Source organism: Panthera uncia (genome assembly GCF_023721935.1).
Source record: "Panthera uncia isolate 11264 chromosome A1 unlocalized genomic scaffold, Puncia_PCG_1.0 HiC_scaffold_16, whole genome shotgun sequence".
In the NCBI taxonomy this organism is placed as follows: Eukaryota; Metazoa; Chordata; class Mammalia; order Carnivora; family Felidae; genus Panthera; species Panthera uncia.
This window is the reverse complement of record NW_026057576.1, coordinates 1720258-1737491: the sequence shown is the minus strand read 5'-3', so window position 1 is coordinate 1737491 and position 17234 is coordinate 1720258. Positions and strand designations below refer to the sequence as shown.

At 37.6% G+C, this 17234-nt stretch overlaps 1 protein-coding gene across 2 annotated transcripts in view; it reads left to right on the top strand.

Annotated features, from left to right (window-relative positions):
• Positions 1 to 17234, top strand: part of XPO4 (exportin 4) — a 119437-nt gene that overhangs the window by 61563 nt on the left and 40640 nt on the right. For both annotated transcript variants that reach the window (XM_049647333.1, XM_049647332.1), the window contains exons 7-9: positions 10504 to 10616; positions 15664 to 15821; positions 16072 to 16246. In XM_049647333.1, the coding sequence (XP_049503290.1) occupies positions 10504 to 10616; positions 15664 to 15821; positions 16072 to 16246 (446 nt within the window). The remainder of the gene's footprint in view (positions 1 to 10503; positions 10617 to 15663; positions 15822 to 16071; positions 16247 to 17234) is intronic.

The window sequence follows — 17234 nt, the reverse complement described above, 5'->3', positions numbered from 1 at the left end:
TTGAGTTAGTATTTTTTTTAATCTTTGAGTTGTAAGAGTCCTGTATATATTATTAAAATCTAAAGTAAGTCTCCTATTTTGTTGGTTGTCTTTTTTACTTTATTGGTAATGGCCTTTGAAACATAGAAATTTTTTAATTTTGATGATGTCTGATTTATCTGTTTTTCTTTTGTTGTTTCTGCTTTTGGATATATTTATAAGACAGCTGTGTCTATAACTTAAGGTCAGAAAGATTTTTTTTAATTTTAATTTTATTTTTTTAAATTTATATCCAAATTAGCATACAGTGCAACAATGATTTCAGGAGTAGATTACTTAATTCCCCTTACCCATTTAGCCCATCCCCCTCCCCGCCCACTCCCTCCAGTGACCCTCTGTCTGCTCTCCATATTTATGAGTCTCTTTTGTTTTGTTCCCCTCCCTGTTTTGATATTATTTTTGTTTCCTTTCCCATAGGTTCATCTGTTTTGTCTCTTCTTGACATCTGTTAAGTCCTCATATGAGTGAAGTCATATGATTTTTGCCTTTCTCTAATTTCACTTAGCATAATACCCTCCAGTTCCATCCACGTAGTTGCAAATGGCAAGATTTCATTCTTTTTGAGTGCCGAGTAATACTCCATTGTGTGTGTGTATGTATGTGTGTATATATATTATACATGTACAGTATATTATATATATATTATATGTATGTACGTACATATATATATATTATACATATTTACATATACACACACACACACACACCCACTGCATCTTCTTTATCCATTCATCCATCGATGGACATCTGGGCTCTTTCCATACTTTGGCTATTGTTGATAGTGCTGCTATAAACACTGGGGTGCATGTGTCCCTTCGAAACAGCACACCTGTATCCCTTGGGTAAATACCTAGTAGTGCAATTGCTGGGTCGTAGGGTAGTTCGACTTTCAGCTTTTTGAGGAACCTTCATATTGTTTTCCAGAGCGGCTGCACCAGCTTATATTCCCAAGAGAGATTTTTTTTTTTAATAGACTAATTTTTAAAGAGGAATTTTAGTTTCATAGCACTATTGAGCAGAAGGTACAGAGATTTCCCGTATCCTTCTTTCCCCCTAAGTTTTAGCAGTAATGGCTCCACATGCATTTGTAGGTTTTTGTGTGAACAAAAATTTTCAGCTCCTTTATGTAAATACCCAGGAGCACAATTGCTGGATTGTTTGGTAAGAGTATGTTTAGTTTTATACGAAACTGCCAAACTGACCTCAAAAGTGGCTGCACTGTTCTGCACTCCCACCAGCAAGGAATGAGTGTTCCTTCAGCCGCACGTCCTTGTAAGCGTTTGGTGTTGTCGGTTCTAGATTTTGGCCAAAGGGGTAGGTTGTACTGGTATCTTACTGTTGTTTTAATTTGCATATATCCCTGGTGACCACGACGTGGAGCATCTTTCCACATGCTTACTGCCATCTGTATATCTTTGGTGACGTGTCTGGTAAGGTCTGGCCCGTTTTTTCAACCAGGCTGTTTTTCTTATTGTTGAACTTTAAAGGTTTTTGTGGGTTTGGGATAGTATAATAGTCTTTTACCAGAAATATCTTTTGCAAATATATTCGACTAATCTGTGGCTTACTGTCTTATTCTGTTAACATTTCCTTCACAGAGCAGAAGTTTTTAATTTTAATGAAGTTCATGCTACCATTTTTTTCTGTCCTGGATCGTGACTTTGGTATTGTATCTAAAAGGGCATTGTCAAGTCATTGTTCATCTAGATTTTCTCCTATATTCTAGGAGTTTTAGTTTTGTGTTTTACATTTCGGTCTGTGATGCGTTTTGAGTAAATTTTTGTAAAGGGTGTATGGTTTGTGTCTAAATTTGCTTTTGTTTTTTTGTTTTTTTTTGCATTAAAGGTCCAGTTGTTCAAACATTATTTGTTGAAAAGACTGTCTTTTCAACATTGTATTACCCATTGTATTACCTTTGCCCCTTTATTAAAGATTATTTGACTGTATTTATGTGGGTCTGTTTCTAATCTCTTTATCTGTTCCATTTATCTATTTGTCCATTCTTTTTCCAATACCACACTGTCTTAATTATTGTAGCATTATAGTAAGTTGGATTGTATCAATCCTCTGACTTTGTCCTTGTCCTTTACTTTTAGAATGCAGGAGCAAGGGAGAAGGGAGTTGGAGAGAGAGAGAGAGAGAGAGAGAGTGAGAGAGAGAGTGAGAATATGAATCTCAAGCACACTTAGCATAGAACCCAATGTGGGGCTTGATCCCGTGACCCTGGGATCATGACCTGATCTGAAATTAAGAGTTGGGATGCTCAACCAACTGAGCCACCCAGGCGCCCTAACTTTATTCTTGTTCTTAAGGTCACAAAGGTTTAATCTTATATTTTCTTCTAAGAGTTTTATGGTTTTTTAGCCCATACAGTTAGGTCAGTCATACATTAGGTCTGTCATCATTTTAAGTTAGTTTTTGTATATGGTAAAAGGTGAAGATCCAGTTTCATTTTTTTGCTGAATATCCTGTTGTTCCTGTATCATTTGTTGAAAAAAAAGTATTTTCCAGTTGTAAATGTGACAGTATGTTTCTGGCTCCTTAGTTCTGTTCTGTTGGTCCTTTTTTTTTTTTTTTTAATTTTTTTTTTTTTTTTAATGTTTGTTTATTTTTGAGACAGGGAGAGACAGAGCATGAACGGGGGAGGGTCAGAGAGAGAGGGAGACACAGAATCTGAAACAGGCTCCAGGCTTTGAGCTGTCAGCACAGAGCCCGACGCGGGGCTCGAACTCACGGACCCCAAGATCACGACCTGAGCTGAAGTCGGATGCTTAACCGACTGAGCCACCCAGGTGCCCCAGTTCCGTTGGTCTTTATGTCTGTTACTGTGCCACTGCCACAGTGTCTTGATTATTATAGCTTTGTAGTAAGTTTTGAAATCAGGAAGTGTGAGTTCTCTAACTTTGTTCTTTTTTTGAAGATTATTTTATCTTCTCTGTGTCCCTTGCATTTCCATATGAAATTTAGTATCAGTTTATCAATTTCTGCAGGAAAGGCAGCTGGGATTTTGATATAGGTATTGTGCTAAATCTGTAGATGAATTTTGGGAGTATTGTCATGTTAACATTGTTAAATTTTCTGGTCCATGAACATGGGATATCTTTCCATTTATTTAGATCTTGAACTTCTTCCAACAATATTTTATAGTTTTTGGAGTAGAACGTTTGGAATTCTTTTGTCAACTTCATGTATATTTTATTCTTTTTAATTCAATTATAAATGGAGTTGATTTTTAAGTTATTTTCATATTCATTGTTAGTACATAGGAATACATTTTAAAATTTGTTTTTAATGTTTATTTGTTTATTTTTGAGAGAGAGAGAGAGTGAGCAAGCGAGCAGGGGAAGGGCAAGGAGAGAGGGAGACACAGAATCCGAAGCAGGCTCTAGGCTCTGAGCTGTCAGCACAGAGCCCGAAGCGGGGCTTGAACTCAAGGACCGCGAGATCATGACCTGAGCCGAAGTTGGACATTTAACCACTGAGCCACCCAGGCGCCCCTAGAAATACATTTTTAATGTTAATCTTGTACTATGTAATGTTGCTGAATTTGTTTATTAGCTCAAATATTATGTTTAGTGGATTAAAAATAGTGTTATATATACAGTGTCATCTACAAACCTTTATTTTTATTCAGGACTTATTATATTTAGGTTTTACATGTGTAGAAGGTGATTTATGAAAGTGTCCTCCACCCCAGGCTGGTGGAGCAACGTATACGAGGCTCCTGGTTGTGGCAGATGTTAGAATCACCCCCTGGCCCATTGAGCTAATCATAATTACTCAGCCATTGTGCCCCGATCTCACTCTGCTGAAGGAAACGGAGACAGAATCCACCTGCTTTTCATTCTGTTGCAGATCACTACTGTCCAAAGAAAGTGTCCCTAGTCCTGTGATCCTCTGTCATGGGATCATCCCAATTTAAAAACGGGCTCTACAGTCCTGGGTGGTTTGATTTCTGCCTCTTTCTCAAAACTCTTGTTTGCTCATTTGGTGAAGCTGTTCTCTCAGGCCGTTTCCTTTCTGCCATGGCACCTTCTCACATGGGTTTTCCTGCCTGGACCCCTCCCCTTCGCCTGATCACCTCCTAAGTGTGCCGCAGTTGTGTACCTTGAATCAGGTTTCTTTTGCTATGGTTTCTCATATGCATGTTATATGTGATTTTCTCCTCTTGGCTCACTTCTCAGCTGTAAGTTTTCATGTGTAGCTTATTTGAGTAAATCTGTTTACTCATTTAGAAGTTCATGAGAACATGGGTCATGTTTTTTGTTCACTGTGTTGTTTCAGCACCTTGCACAGTCTGGCATGTAATAATAGATGCTTAACAAATATATGTTATTTAATTATTGAGGTAAGGTGATTTGATTCTGAAGTGTTATTTCAGTTCTTGGATGTTTGTTTTTGCTGCTAAGATTATTTAGCTAGTAGTTCACCTGGTGTCCATAAATGCTTAAGGGTTTTGGCAATGCTAATCATAAATGGCAGTATCATTTGTAATAAGAATGTTTGGCAGGTATGTTTGGTATGTTGGCTTTAATACTTCTTTTTTTAGTTTGGTTACACTGCCTTTTATTGATATTCTATTTTTGTGGATCTGATTTGGTTTTGATAAAAAAAATTTCAACTCTGTCTCTTGGGTAAAGCTAACTGGATCATAAAATAGTAATGGGATATAGAAGCCTTCACCTAAATTAGGATTTCCAGTAAAGCCGATGTTACTATTTGCAGGGAAGGCTTGGGAAAACATTCAGGTGAGGTCAGTTCTCCTTTATTTCAAAGGACTTTTGGTTACTTGGACTGAATGCTGTCTTACTAAGCCTGGGCTCATTGGTTCTGTGTTGTGCCAGAAAGAGAAATAACCGTTTTTGTTGTTAGAAGAATTTATAGTGGCAGAGGTTAAATATTTAAGAAGAAAAACTTGGCTTCCCTTTGCTTCTGAAGCTCGGTTTTACAAATGAGGTAGCTTAAAAAGAATATGGGAAGATGGAGAAATGAAAGTTTTTATTACTTTTGTAAAATGTTCATTGTTGCCACAGGATCTTCCTATATCATGAAGTATTTATAAGAATAGGCTGTGGGAAGGGCGCCTGGGTGGCTCCGTCGGTTAAGCGTCCGACTTCAGCTCAGGTCACGATCTCACGGTCTGTGAGTCCGTGAGTTCGAGCCCCGCGTCGGGCTCTGGGCTGATGGCTCGGAGCCTGGAGCCTGCTTCCGATTCTGTGTCTCCCTCTCTCTCTGCCCCTCCCCTGTTCATGCTCTGTCTCTCTCTGTCTCAAAAATAAATAAACGTTAAAAAAAATTTAAAAGAAAAAAGAATAGGCTGTGGGAATTTTCAGACTCTCTGCAGTTGCTTGAGGATGATTCGCGGTTACTGTATAACTCACCGACTTTTTACAGTCTGCTACCGCCACAAGACGATGCCCTTACTAAAGATGTTAGACGAACAAGAACTTATTTGCATATATAAGGACCCGTGTATTTCCAAAGATGACTTTTCTCCTCTCACATTAAGATATGTGCTTACTGATAATACCGTTTGTTGTTTGAAACCTGAAGACTTGTTTCGGGACTCCGGTGACTCTCCGTAGCAGGGTGGGATTCGATTCTGTCCTTCTGGCTCTTAGCCCAGTGTGTTTGTCTCTGGTCATATAGTTATAAAATAGGACAGGTGGTACATTTATATGCCTTTGAGTTCTTAGAATTTGCTGAGCTTTCCCTAAGAGAATTTTAGAGCTCGATAGGATCGTTGTGAAGAGAGGGTAGAGAACATAGAGTTAATACTTCACTGTTCTGAGGTGCAGTTGAATTTACATCTGACTACAGCTGATTTTCTAGAGGGTTAAGATAGTGTTGAGCTTAGATGACTGCTTGGGTTTTAGCACTTCAGAATTTGAACCCTTGCGGGCTTCTATGTGGTACAGTGACAGAGACATCATTGTCCTGTAACTCGTGATTTTTGAATCTGGTGAAAGTATGGGAAGGTAAAGTAAGATTAGATGTGGATGACAGATTTTTGCAAAGACATAGGATCATTAAAAGACTGAAAGCAGCTCTCTGTATGGCTGTCTTACTGCACTTTATTTTCTTTGGTTACAAATGAATTATTCTGATACAAAATATAAATTATTGGGGCGCCTGGGTGGCTCAGTCGGTTAAGTGTCTGACTTCGGCTCAGGTCATGATCTCGCGGTTCGTGAGTTCAGGCCAGATTCTGTGTCTCCCTCTCTCTCTCTCTGACCCTCCCCCATTCATGCTCTCTCTCTGTCTCAAAAATAAAAATAAACATTGAAAAAAAAAATTTTTTTTAATATAAATTATTTGAGTTCAGTATTTATTGTAGATAAATGTTTAAAGCCATAGCCCAAGAAGATTCTTGATTTAGAATCTGATGCAGATTTTGGTAAATGATAGCTATTTAACCAGTATCAATCTGTTGTGACTTATACGTCTTGTAAAATCTGACAGGCGTATAAAATGTATAATGAATGATTAATTAGTAAATAATCATTTCATTGTCAGACTTCTCTTTCATTAGTGACACATTTGGATAAAAAAAGATAAAGCAGTATAATGTTTAGATATTATGACATGTTAATGTAGTGGTATAAATCGAAACTTTTGAAAAGGAAACTTGTTTTGGAAAGAAACTTTTGCTTTACTTGACATCATTTTTTAAATTGTTGTCTTAAGAATAGAAATGCTAGATAGATCTCTGAATTTTAGAGGTAGTCTTTGTTTTTAAAGTAAGCTACACTATGAATTATCTGGAGAAGTGATATTTTGGGGTGTCATATATATATATATATATATATATACACACACACACACACACACGCATATACGTATACATACACACACACACACACACACACACACACACACACAGAAATAGTGAATTGGCAGTAACAAATTAAAAATTGAAATACCTGAATTTTTTACATTTTGAGTGTACAGATGTGGTCCAGATCTGTATATGACTGTTCTTTTCACACTCTGATGTGCTTCTCACTTTTTTTTTAAATTGCAAAGTAATACTTGTACATCCATAGTAACAGTATTTCAAGTACTCGGAAGGACCCTCAGAGCCTCTCATTCAAAGGCAAGCACTTCAGCAGCTCACAGCACAGTTTGCCACCTAAAACAAGTCTTTCTTGTCCGAATAGCTCTGTTCTTAAAAATTTGCTCCATCCATTATTACGACACTGCTTTGTTTTTGTTTTTGTTTTTTTCAAGTTTTTATTAAAATGCTTTTGGGAATGGTCACATGGACACACGTGGTTGTATCCTACTGTACCAACGGGAGTATATGTGCACTTTTATTAGGATGAAATGGTGTTAGTGGCTGTGCTGGGCTGACTTAAAAGAGAAGGTAGTTAAGTTTGCAGTGTTGTAGAGCAATTCTTCAAAGAACAGTTAGGGTAACCTCTTAGCAAAGTGTGTTATAAATGAGCTTTCTAGTAGAAGGCAAATATCATGCCAGAGGTAAAAGTCCCTTCTAGGTTTGGAGTTGGAAAACAAAACTCAAATGAAATTTAAAATAACTGGGGGGAAAGGTATTTCCTGGCAGGTGTCAGGTATTAACTTCACAGATCTCCATGTGCTGTTAGCAAAATGTAAGGAATTAACATCATTTAAAAAATATGCTGATTGTCAGCTTTTAGAACAAATTTGGCCATACATATGAGGCACCAGGAAAAGTATGCTTAAAAACAGACCAAGATCAGGGAAGCTGAAACCAGGATTTTTAAAAAATTAAATATTTGAAGATTATTTTGAACCCTATGTTTAGGTGAGCATTTGCAATTATGTCCATTTCATACCTGGAAAAAGCCCTCGCTTGAATGTATGTCTTTCCATTTTCTCAATATAAATCTTTGATATCCAAAAGAATTTATGGAGCATATACATTTTCTAAATCAAGGGTGAAAAGAGAATTAAACAAGTATCTTGGTTTAGGTTTTGTTTCCTTTTGCAATACTTACTAATCTTTGAAGTTTTCACCTTCCACTCACTGAAGAACAGTGGCCAACCCCTTGTCGACTAGAACTGGCCTAGTTAGGATATGGGAGATTCTTTACTCTCTTGGAATGAGATTTGCCTTGTTTCCAAGACTAGCAAACTCCGTAAGTATTGCTCCCTTTACTTCTCCCAGTATTCTCCCTCTGTGCTTAAACTGTGTGTGTAGTGTTCTTCGGGGTTATAGATTTTAACTTTCTCTGGCAGTTGACCGGCACCTGAAGTATTTGGCTTTCTTAGAGCAGCTTGCGTTTGCTGGCTGCCTGGGTGGCTGTATTGACAAGAAAATGGGCAAATGGTCTCCTTTGAGACTAACCACTTTACTATGGTTATGTGAATGTGTCTCATATCCCCCTAACTTAAAAAGAAATCTATACCTTATGTAAGCATATAAAGTATTAATAAATTGTTATTTTTCTCCGTGAAAATATTTAGTAAAATTATACACGTGTATTTAGTTTGTTAGATCTGGATATTCAACAAAATAACAATTTGTTACCATTTTAATGTAAGATTGCAAACTCCTAAAAAATTGGAACTGGATTGTCATGATTTTCTTTATGCATCTCTGCTCAACATAGTACTTTGCATAAGTAATAAACATTTTCCATTAATGAACAGTATATATAAAAATCATTACCTTTTTATTAATAAAACGGGACATTGAAATTTAAGGGGAATAAAACTGGAAAAGATGAAGTGAAATCGGTTTTATGAAGCGCAAAGAATTTATTGCCTTACTCGGGTACTTTATTTCCTATGCTCAAGCCTCCTCCTTTTTTTATGCACCAGCCTTTTATTGTGGAAAATTTCAAAGATGTACAAAAATAAATATCCAGCTTCAACGGCTTTAAATCCTTGTTTCATCTGTACTCTTCCGTCCTTAGGTAATTGTGAAGCAAATCCTAGACATTATGTGGTTTCATCCACGAATATTTCATTTTGTTTCTCTGAAATATAATCAAGCCTTTGTTTTCAGACATGTTAAATAAAATACGTAGTATTCAGTCCGCATATCCTGAGTGCACAACACACTGTGAATAACGTGAGACCAATAGGTGCCTGGTGAGAAAGTGAAATCATTTTAATAACTATTGACACACTAAAAGCTTAGCATTTGTGGGCTGATTTTTTTTTCCGTCTTTTCAAAACCCGGGCTTACTCCATTCCCAGTTCTAACAGTCTTTCTTGTGGCTTCCAACCCGTTCCCTGCACCTCCACAAGGTGGCAGATGAAGGAAGAGAAAAGTGAAATTTAAGTGACTCCGACTTGAGTTTCACTTTTATTCATCAGTCAGATGGAGTTGCAGAACGTTTTTGGAGCAGAAATATTTTTTCAGAAACAGGCAAGCAGACTTCTGAAACAGTTCGCCGTTTCCCCCTTGCTCTACAGAGACAAAACATTAGATATTTCAAAAGAGAGTTAAGTAATAATCTCTTATAAAATAGTTTCCACAGCATTATCACGGTCTTTTAATATTCTCTGTTAATGATTTGGGCTTTAATGAAAATACAGCATTTGAACTTGTGTCTGATTTTGGGAAGCTGCAGTTTTGGATAACTGTTGGTGAAATTTCTCATTGAGTGATGCAAATGTCGCCTTAGTTGATGTACTTAGCTGGACGTTTGTTGCCAGTGCAGTGACATAACTACCGTGTTTATGCCCAGACAGCTCTCCCTTTCCTTAAAACCTCAGTTTCTACATCAGTGTCGTTGAGTGAATTATGTTCATGCACACTTAGAAACATGTGATGGTTACTGATTAACTTCTATATGGCGAAGATGCTATTACGTTCGGGGTTCGTTTGATGTTGAAACACTTGAGCACCAGCAAAGTGGCTTTTTAGTCCGTGGGAATTGTAAATGAGCACCTGGAGAGTTGTCTGTAAACTAGGTATTTGTCTGGAAGTGGTGTTTGCATGATCTAATATGTGGGAGTTTTTCTGCTTCAGTATGCTATATATTCTTGTTCTTTTTTCGTTTCCCAAATAATACATTTCTTGTGGAAATGCTGTTTTTCCAAGTAGTCTGTTGTGAGACTCATTTTGTATATGTGGTTTGAGCTGTTTTAAGATATTGGGGGGAAATGCTGGGATAAATACGCAGAAACTGATTTTCCTTTTTTGCTCGTGTTTTGACATCTGTTTTCCACGCATGTTTTTCTTCTGTTGCCACCATTGGCACCTCTGATCATCGAAGTTTTTATGTCCCTGCAGCATGACATGTAATTCTGATGAAACTGTTGCCTTATATTTCTGTAGAGTTCTTTCTTTTTTTTAAGCACTTAATGCCTTTTATTCCTAAGCTTCATGCATGAATTATGTAGCATATGTGAAGAGGCTTAAACCGTTTCCATTACATTCTTTCTGGATGGCTCCTGTTATATTTAGGATATACTTATACTTTAGACAAAGTAAGAATGTTATTGTTGTTGACCTTGACACCAGATAACTGGGCAGACATTATATAGCTATGTTTGAATCTTCACAAAATGTGCTGTTAAAGCCAACAGAGTCCTGGCGGGAGACTCTTCTGGATAGCAGAGTTATGGAGCTGTTTTTCACAGTAAGTCTTGCTTTTCATTTCTGGTGGTGAAGGCCAAGGAAGAGTGCCACTGAAAAGAGTACATGCTTCTGTGTGTGTCCTAAGTAAAACAGGACCGGTTGCTTTTCTCCTTTAAACCCTTCTCTCCTAATCAATACATCTGCTTAAACAAATTACAGAGGAATGTTCTTGGTAATTTATAAAAGTGTTATAGAAGTATGAATATCTTGGAGCTGATATTCTCAGACTTTTTGATCTCAGAAGCCCTTTACATTCTTAAAAATTATTGAAGACCCCGAAGGGCTTTTGTTTATGGGGATATAACTACTAATATTTACCACATTAAAATTTCAAACGAAAAACTTTAAAAAATAATTTGTTGATTCATGCAAAAGTAGCATTGGGAGGGGCATGTGGCTGGCTCAGTCGGTGGAGCATGTGATTCTTGATCTCAGGATTGTGGGTTCAGGCCCCCTGTTGGGTGGGGAGATTACTTAAAATCTTAGAAAAAAAAATAGTACCCAAACCCTTACATATTAACGTAAATAACATTTTAATGAACAGATAGCTGTATTTTTGGAAAAAGAAAAGTTTACTGAAGAGTGGCATTGTTTTATATTCTTGTAAAACTCTGATGTCATGCTTAACTGAAGACTGATTCTCAGATCTGCTTCTACATCCAGCTGGTTGTAATATTACAGGTCAAGTAACCTGGAGGAAACTCCACTGTATACATGTGTGACAGTGTGTTAGTACCAGTGTGGAAACGGTTTTGCCCTTACACACAACCCGACGTGGTCTTAGCAATGTGTCAGGATCCCTGGACGACACTTGAAGAACTGCCATAACAGAGTAGAGGGTACTTTATGTGCTCATTTATCAGTCATGGGTCAAGGTAGTGTTTTTGAATAGCAATTTATTTCGATTATAACTTCACATGGTCTTGTTTATTGTTTGCTAGAAAGAAGTAGGCTCGGGGCACCTGGGTGGCTCAGTCTTAAGCGTCTGACTTGGGCTCAGGTCACGATCTCGTGGTTCCTGAGTTCGAGCCCCGCGTCGGGCTCTGTGCTGACAGCTCGGAGCCTGGAGCCTGCTTCGGATTCTGTGTCTCCCCCTTCCTCTGCCCTTCCCGTACTCACGCTCTGTCTCTATCAAAAAATTTTAAAAAAGAAGTAGGCTGTACGTTCCCATGTTTGTTCATGAGGGTCCCCACTGTAATAGTCAAAGGCTGGTGAAAGAAATGTATGTGTGTGGAGGGGAGAGGGATGTTGATTTGCTGTCAATAGCCTAAGCCCACAAGTTAGATGTAATGACTGGGGCAGAAGTCCAATAAAGACCAGTTAAGAAGAAAAAAATGGAAGCTGTTTTAATCCCAACCATTTTAGTTTCTCACCTTTTTATTTGTTTGAAAAATATTATTTACTATCCTTACAACTGCCTTCCCTTCTCGGTTCAACCATGTAAAATATTGTCATTGTATGGTACGTATTTTAAAATACCTAGAATAAGGTTGTTCGACCATGGTTGTATACATAAAAATGTTTTCTGTAGAAATGCTGAGACTTCATTACCTTGCAGTATATTCTGTAAATCGGAGCGATGGTGACCGAAAGCATCTCAGCATCAAAGAGGCAGTTGTAACTAAATTAACAGGTTCTGGCGCCTGCCATATCTGACAGAAATTGTCTCGATACGTATCCGAGTTCACTTCTTTGTGTTCTTCGTTTGACTGAAAGAAGAGCCCATTCCAGCAGTTTTTGAAAAGGTGCAAAACTTGCTGGCGGTACTGGAAACAGCTACCCCGAATCCGAGCAGCTGTCTAGACAAAGCAGACAGCTGTTCCTGTCAGCTGTGAACCGCCACACGCAGATGGCTTCTCAGCCTAAAAGTTAACCCTTTTTGCATGGTCGTCTTAGCAGTTTTGCGTCTGGGGCCTGGTACTTTCGTTTGAGGAGCTGATAAGCAACTTGAGTTTGTAAATTGTTACAGAGAGGACAGTGGGGCTAATCTTTTTATTTCGTTCGGGTTTTGTTAAACTTATTTTCAATCGTGAGTTCGTTACCGAATAGAAAGCAGTGTTCCGTTGGTTATCCTCATTTCTCTAGATTTGAGTATATAGACATAAATACACTATTGAACGGAATTAAAACTTTAAGTATGTTGGTCACATCTGAATCGAGAAACACTCGAGGTGACATTCTGCCCCTCGGAAGCTTACAGATGTCTCAGTTTCTCTTTCTTCCACGAGGTATTGGAAAACCCACTCTCGTTAGTTTTTCCTCCTGCCTTCTTGGCTGATCCTTCTTGACCTCATTTGTGCTCTCTGTTTTTCTCTGCTCATTGCCAAACTGCTAGTGTTCTGTCTCAGTTCTCAACCCTGCCGACCGTATACGCTCTCCTCGGACTATCTCTTCCACACGTAGGACTTCAAGTGCCACGTCTGCACCGATGACTCCTAAATCTATATTCAGCACAGGCTGCTCCAAAGTTCCAGAGCCTTATAATCCAAGTGCTTACTGGATGTTTTAATTTGGAAGGCCTACAGACATCTCAGATTCAGCATGTTCCAGTAGAATTTATCATCTTACTGACTTGCTTCTGTTTATTCTTGTCTTGCTTCACCATTCACCTCTGTGGGTGTTCTGTTAGACTTTGCGTTTCCTTAGCCCTCTGCTTTCCCTACTCAGGTGATGAATTCAGTTTTTAACTTGTAACATGGTTCCGTTGCGGAAGAACTCCTTTGTAAGGCTGACATTGGAAGAAGGGCAGGAGTCTACTGTATTACGCAAGAACTAATCATTATGGATCATGAGTTTTATATGGTTCACATTTCAGAGAACATAAATTAAGTTTGAACAGGACATGCAGGCTCTGCGGTAGTATTTTATTTTTATTTTATTGTATTACATAATCAGATTAGCCATTTCACTCATCATTTCTTTTGATTCCTCACTTCTGGACCAGTAATGAATAACCATTTGGCTCTCTGTTGGTAGAAAAGAAACCCTCTATTGTCCCAGATTGCATTGGATCCATTGGTTGAACGTACCCCCTGGATAACATGCTTCAATGTTGATTAGGTTAAACAGCATGATGAAATTTAGTTATACTTTTCAGATAAGGAACTTAAAAATGAGTTGTGTTCAAAAGTTCATGAACTGGACGATGTAGATTCTATGAATTTGCGCATTATACTTTTACTATATAAAACTTAAAATGTAATAGAACATATTTTGGGAAACATTTGTGTTATTCTAGACCAGGGATTGGCAGACTTTTTCTGTAAAGGCCAGGTAGTAAACATTAGGCTTTGCTGGTCACCTGTTCTCTGAGGCAGCTGTTCAGCTCTGCCTTTGTAGTACAGAAGCCCTTTGTAGTGCAGAAGCAGCATAGCTGATACCTAAACAAACAAGCGGGGCAGTGTTCCTGCAAAACTTTTGTAACAGCCATCAAAATGTGAATTTTGTTTAATTGTCCTGTGTCTTGAGATTTTGTTATTCTTTGGTTTTGTTTTTCCCAACCATATAAATATGTAGAAACCATTCTGCAGGCCATACAAACATGAGCAGGAGGCCAGATTCGGCCATCGGCTGTGGTTTTCCAGCCCCTGTTGGAGACCGAAGAGGGTGGTATATTTCAAGCGTCTCAATTAACTTTGTAACTCTTTAGTATTTTAAATATCTTAAAGCCTTAAGAAGTTCAAGGTTTAAAGAGTAATGAAATCAATCAGTGAATAAGGGTTTATTACCTGTTCGCTGTGTACCTGGGTACCAAAAGTGTACCTGTGAATATTTATAAGAAATATTTTAACTGCAAGTAATTTATAAATGATTTGCAGAGTCGAAGTGAACGTAACTTGAAACAAATAGAGCACAAGTGTTTAAAATTTTGTGACACATTCAGAAAGCAAAGAAATTTGTGTAAGAAAAGAAGGGCTGGAGAAGTCAAATGCTTGTGGAAAATAGAAGATGGTTGCCATCAATGTGGTTGGTGGATTAAGATAAAAAATACCTATAAGTTCTTTTTTTTTCCCCAAGTTTACTTATTTTTGAGAGAGAGCGAGAGCACACACGAGCGAGGGAGGGGCGCAGAGAGGGAGAGAGAGAGAGAGAGAGAGAGAGGGAGAGAAAGAGAGAAAGAGAGAATCCCAAACGGGCTCCCTGCTGTCAGCATAGAGCCCCGACGCAGGGCTCGATCTCAGGAACTGAGATCATGACCAAGAAGAGTCAACCGCTCGGCCGACTGAGCCACCCGGATGCCCCTGTAATTTCTTTACTAAGTGTATTTTCCTTAATTATGATTAGTTGTGTCAGATTTAAGCAATGAAACGTCTTTAAAATCTGAGAATATTAAGAACAGTGTAAAGTTAGGGAGCAGTAATTGATTTCCTTCAAACAGAATACTGTGTACGAGGTGTTTCACATCAGTGTTGCATCACTGATAGAAAATCTAGATGAGGCTTAAAGTGGACTAAGTAAAATTAAAAAAATGTTTAGCCCTTACTCATAGCAGTGTGTACAGGATAAAATGAGATTCAGACAAATTGTGGCAATGTCAGAGTTAATGCAAGAGTGTGCTTCTGTACTAGTTGAGTGAGTGAGTGGTGCTGGAAAGGTAAATTGCTTTTCTAAGTGTACGACTGTTTACTTCTACTAAAGCAGCATCTATATACTCCTGATTGAACTTGTCTGCTAACTTTAGCAAGAAGCTGTAGCTAGGCATAGTTAGCATAATACGGATGACTGTCGTCGTTGCTGTTTTTAGAAGAAGGCAGTATGTCTGACTGGCTGGCATCTGTTTCTCTCTTTGTCATAACATCCTGGAGACAGTTCAATTTTCAAAATGTAGGTAGCCCTCAGTTAAAAATTACTCGATATGTTTAAAAAATCATGGCCTGTAATGTAAAGTGGACTGAGGGGCAATTTTCAAATTCAGTTAGGTTCAGGAATTAATTTTCTAGAAATAACTAGCTACAGTGAATTTTTCTCTTACCTCATTCGGCATGATAGACACGTGACCCTTACAAAAGAAGAATTTATTTTTACGGATTAGTAATTCTTTCTAACAGGTACATCGAAAAATCAGAGAAGATTCAGATATGGCACAAGATTCTCTTCAGTGCCTTGCCCAGTTAGCTTCTCTTCATGGACCCATCTTCCCCGATGAAGGCTCACAAGTTGATTATCTAGCACACTTCATTGAGGGATTACTGAATACTATCAATGGGTAGGTATACTTGCCCTTTATAACTGAAAAAAGAGCTTTCAGTTTTTTCTTTATGTTTAACAGTAGAGGAGAAAAAGAAACTAGTGATTTTCCCTGTTTATATTTTAAAGTGTAGTTATGCGGGTAATTTGAAATTAATACACAGAGACATGCCTTGAAAAACAAATAGGTGATAATATTTGCATGTTTGGAGATGAGTTTTTGGGACTTTTCTTCTGCCACTTAATAATACTCATTACTTGATTTGTAGAATTGAAATAGAAGATTCCGAAGCTGTGGGAATCTCCAGCATTATCAGCAACCTGATAACTGTGTTCCCTCGAAATGTTTTAACTGCCATTCCAAATGAACTTTTCTCGTCCTTTGTTAACTGTCTCACACACCTCACTTGTTCTTTTGGGCGAAGTGCTGCATTGGAAGAAGTGGTGAGTGACTGTTTTAAAATAAATTGTGTCTGTTTTTTACAAGGAAATTTGCAATGCCTCTGCAACATTTCTCGTGACAAGTAATTAAGCAAATGCTAGCTATTGTTAAAATTGCATTTTTGTTTACATGTGAAAATTATTTGGCAATCTGTTTAGAAATGTTACTTTAAAAATTTCTGTGGATTAAAATCACTTTTGTAGATTAAATTTGTTGGTGTCAAGATTTTAACTTTGAGATAATTTAGTGTCTGAATATAGGAAATGGAATGAAACGTTTGTATTAAGGATTATGTTGAAACCCCATTTTAACGGTGAAAACTTTAAAGGGCGCTGCTAACATTGTAGTGTGGTTGTGATTATAATTTTATATTGTTTTGAGAATTTAAAAATTTTGGACTTATCTGGAAATTATGTAGATAAAATTTGGTTCACTTGATTGTAACCACGTTGGTTTTGATTAGGCTGTGTGCTCTTTTAATTTTTTTGGTTTAATAGTGTATCTTGGTGGCACGTAATTTTCATTAAATTAAGACCAGTAACAGTACGAAAGCTGTTTTTTGGTACAAGTTTTCAAATGTATATTTTCCAGATATAAAACTTAATTTAGGAAACATGTACTAAAACTCCTTGACGACACAGCTGTGTTTGTAAGTTACCGTGAATAACTATATTAATCATGGGAAATACTTTTTTCCTCCATAGTGGTTCTTAAATTGTTGAAATGAATTTTTCTTTTTATGGATCAATATGTGAATTTCTTTCAAAGACTGTAAGAGTAAAAAGAATATTTGTCAGTACCTGTTAGAATTGGTATTAGACACAAAATCCTGTGTTTTGTTGGGGGTGTGGCAACGTCTGTGCATTTTCATATCCCTTTAGGGGTGTTCAGAAGACAGAACTCGGGAATGATTTATGTACTCGGACACTTCAGCGGTTTGATGTGGAAAGGAACCAGGTCCAGCAGATATTTGTGTGTTTGAAAAAATGT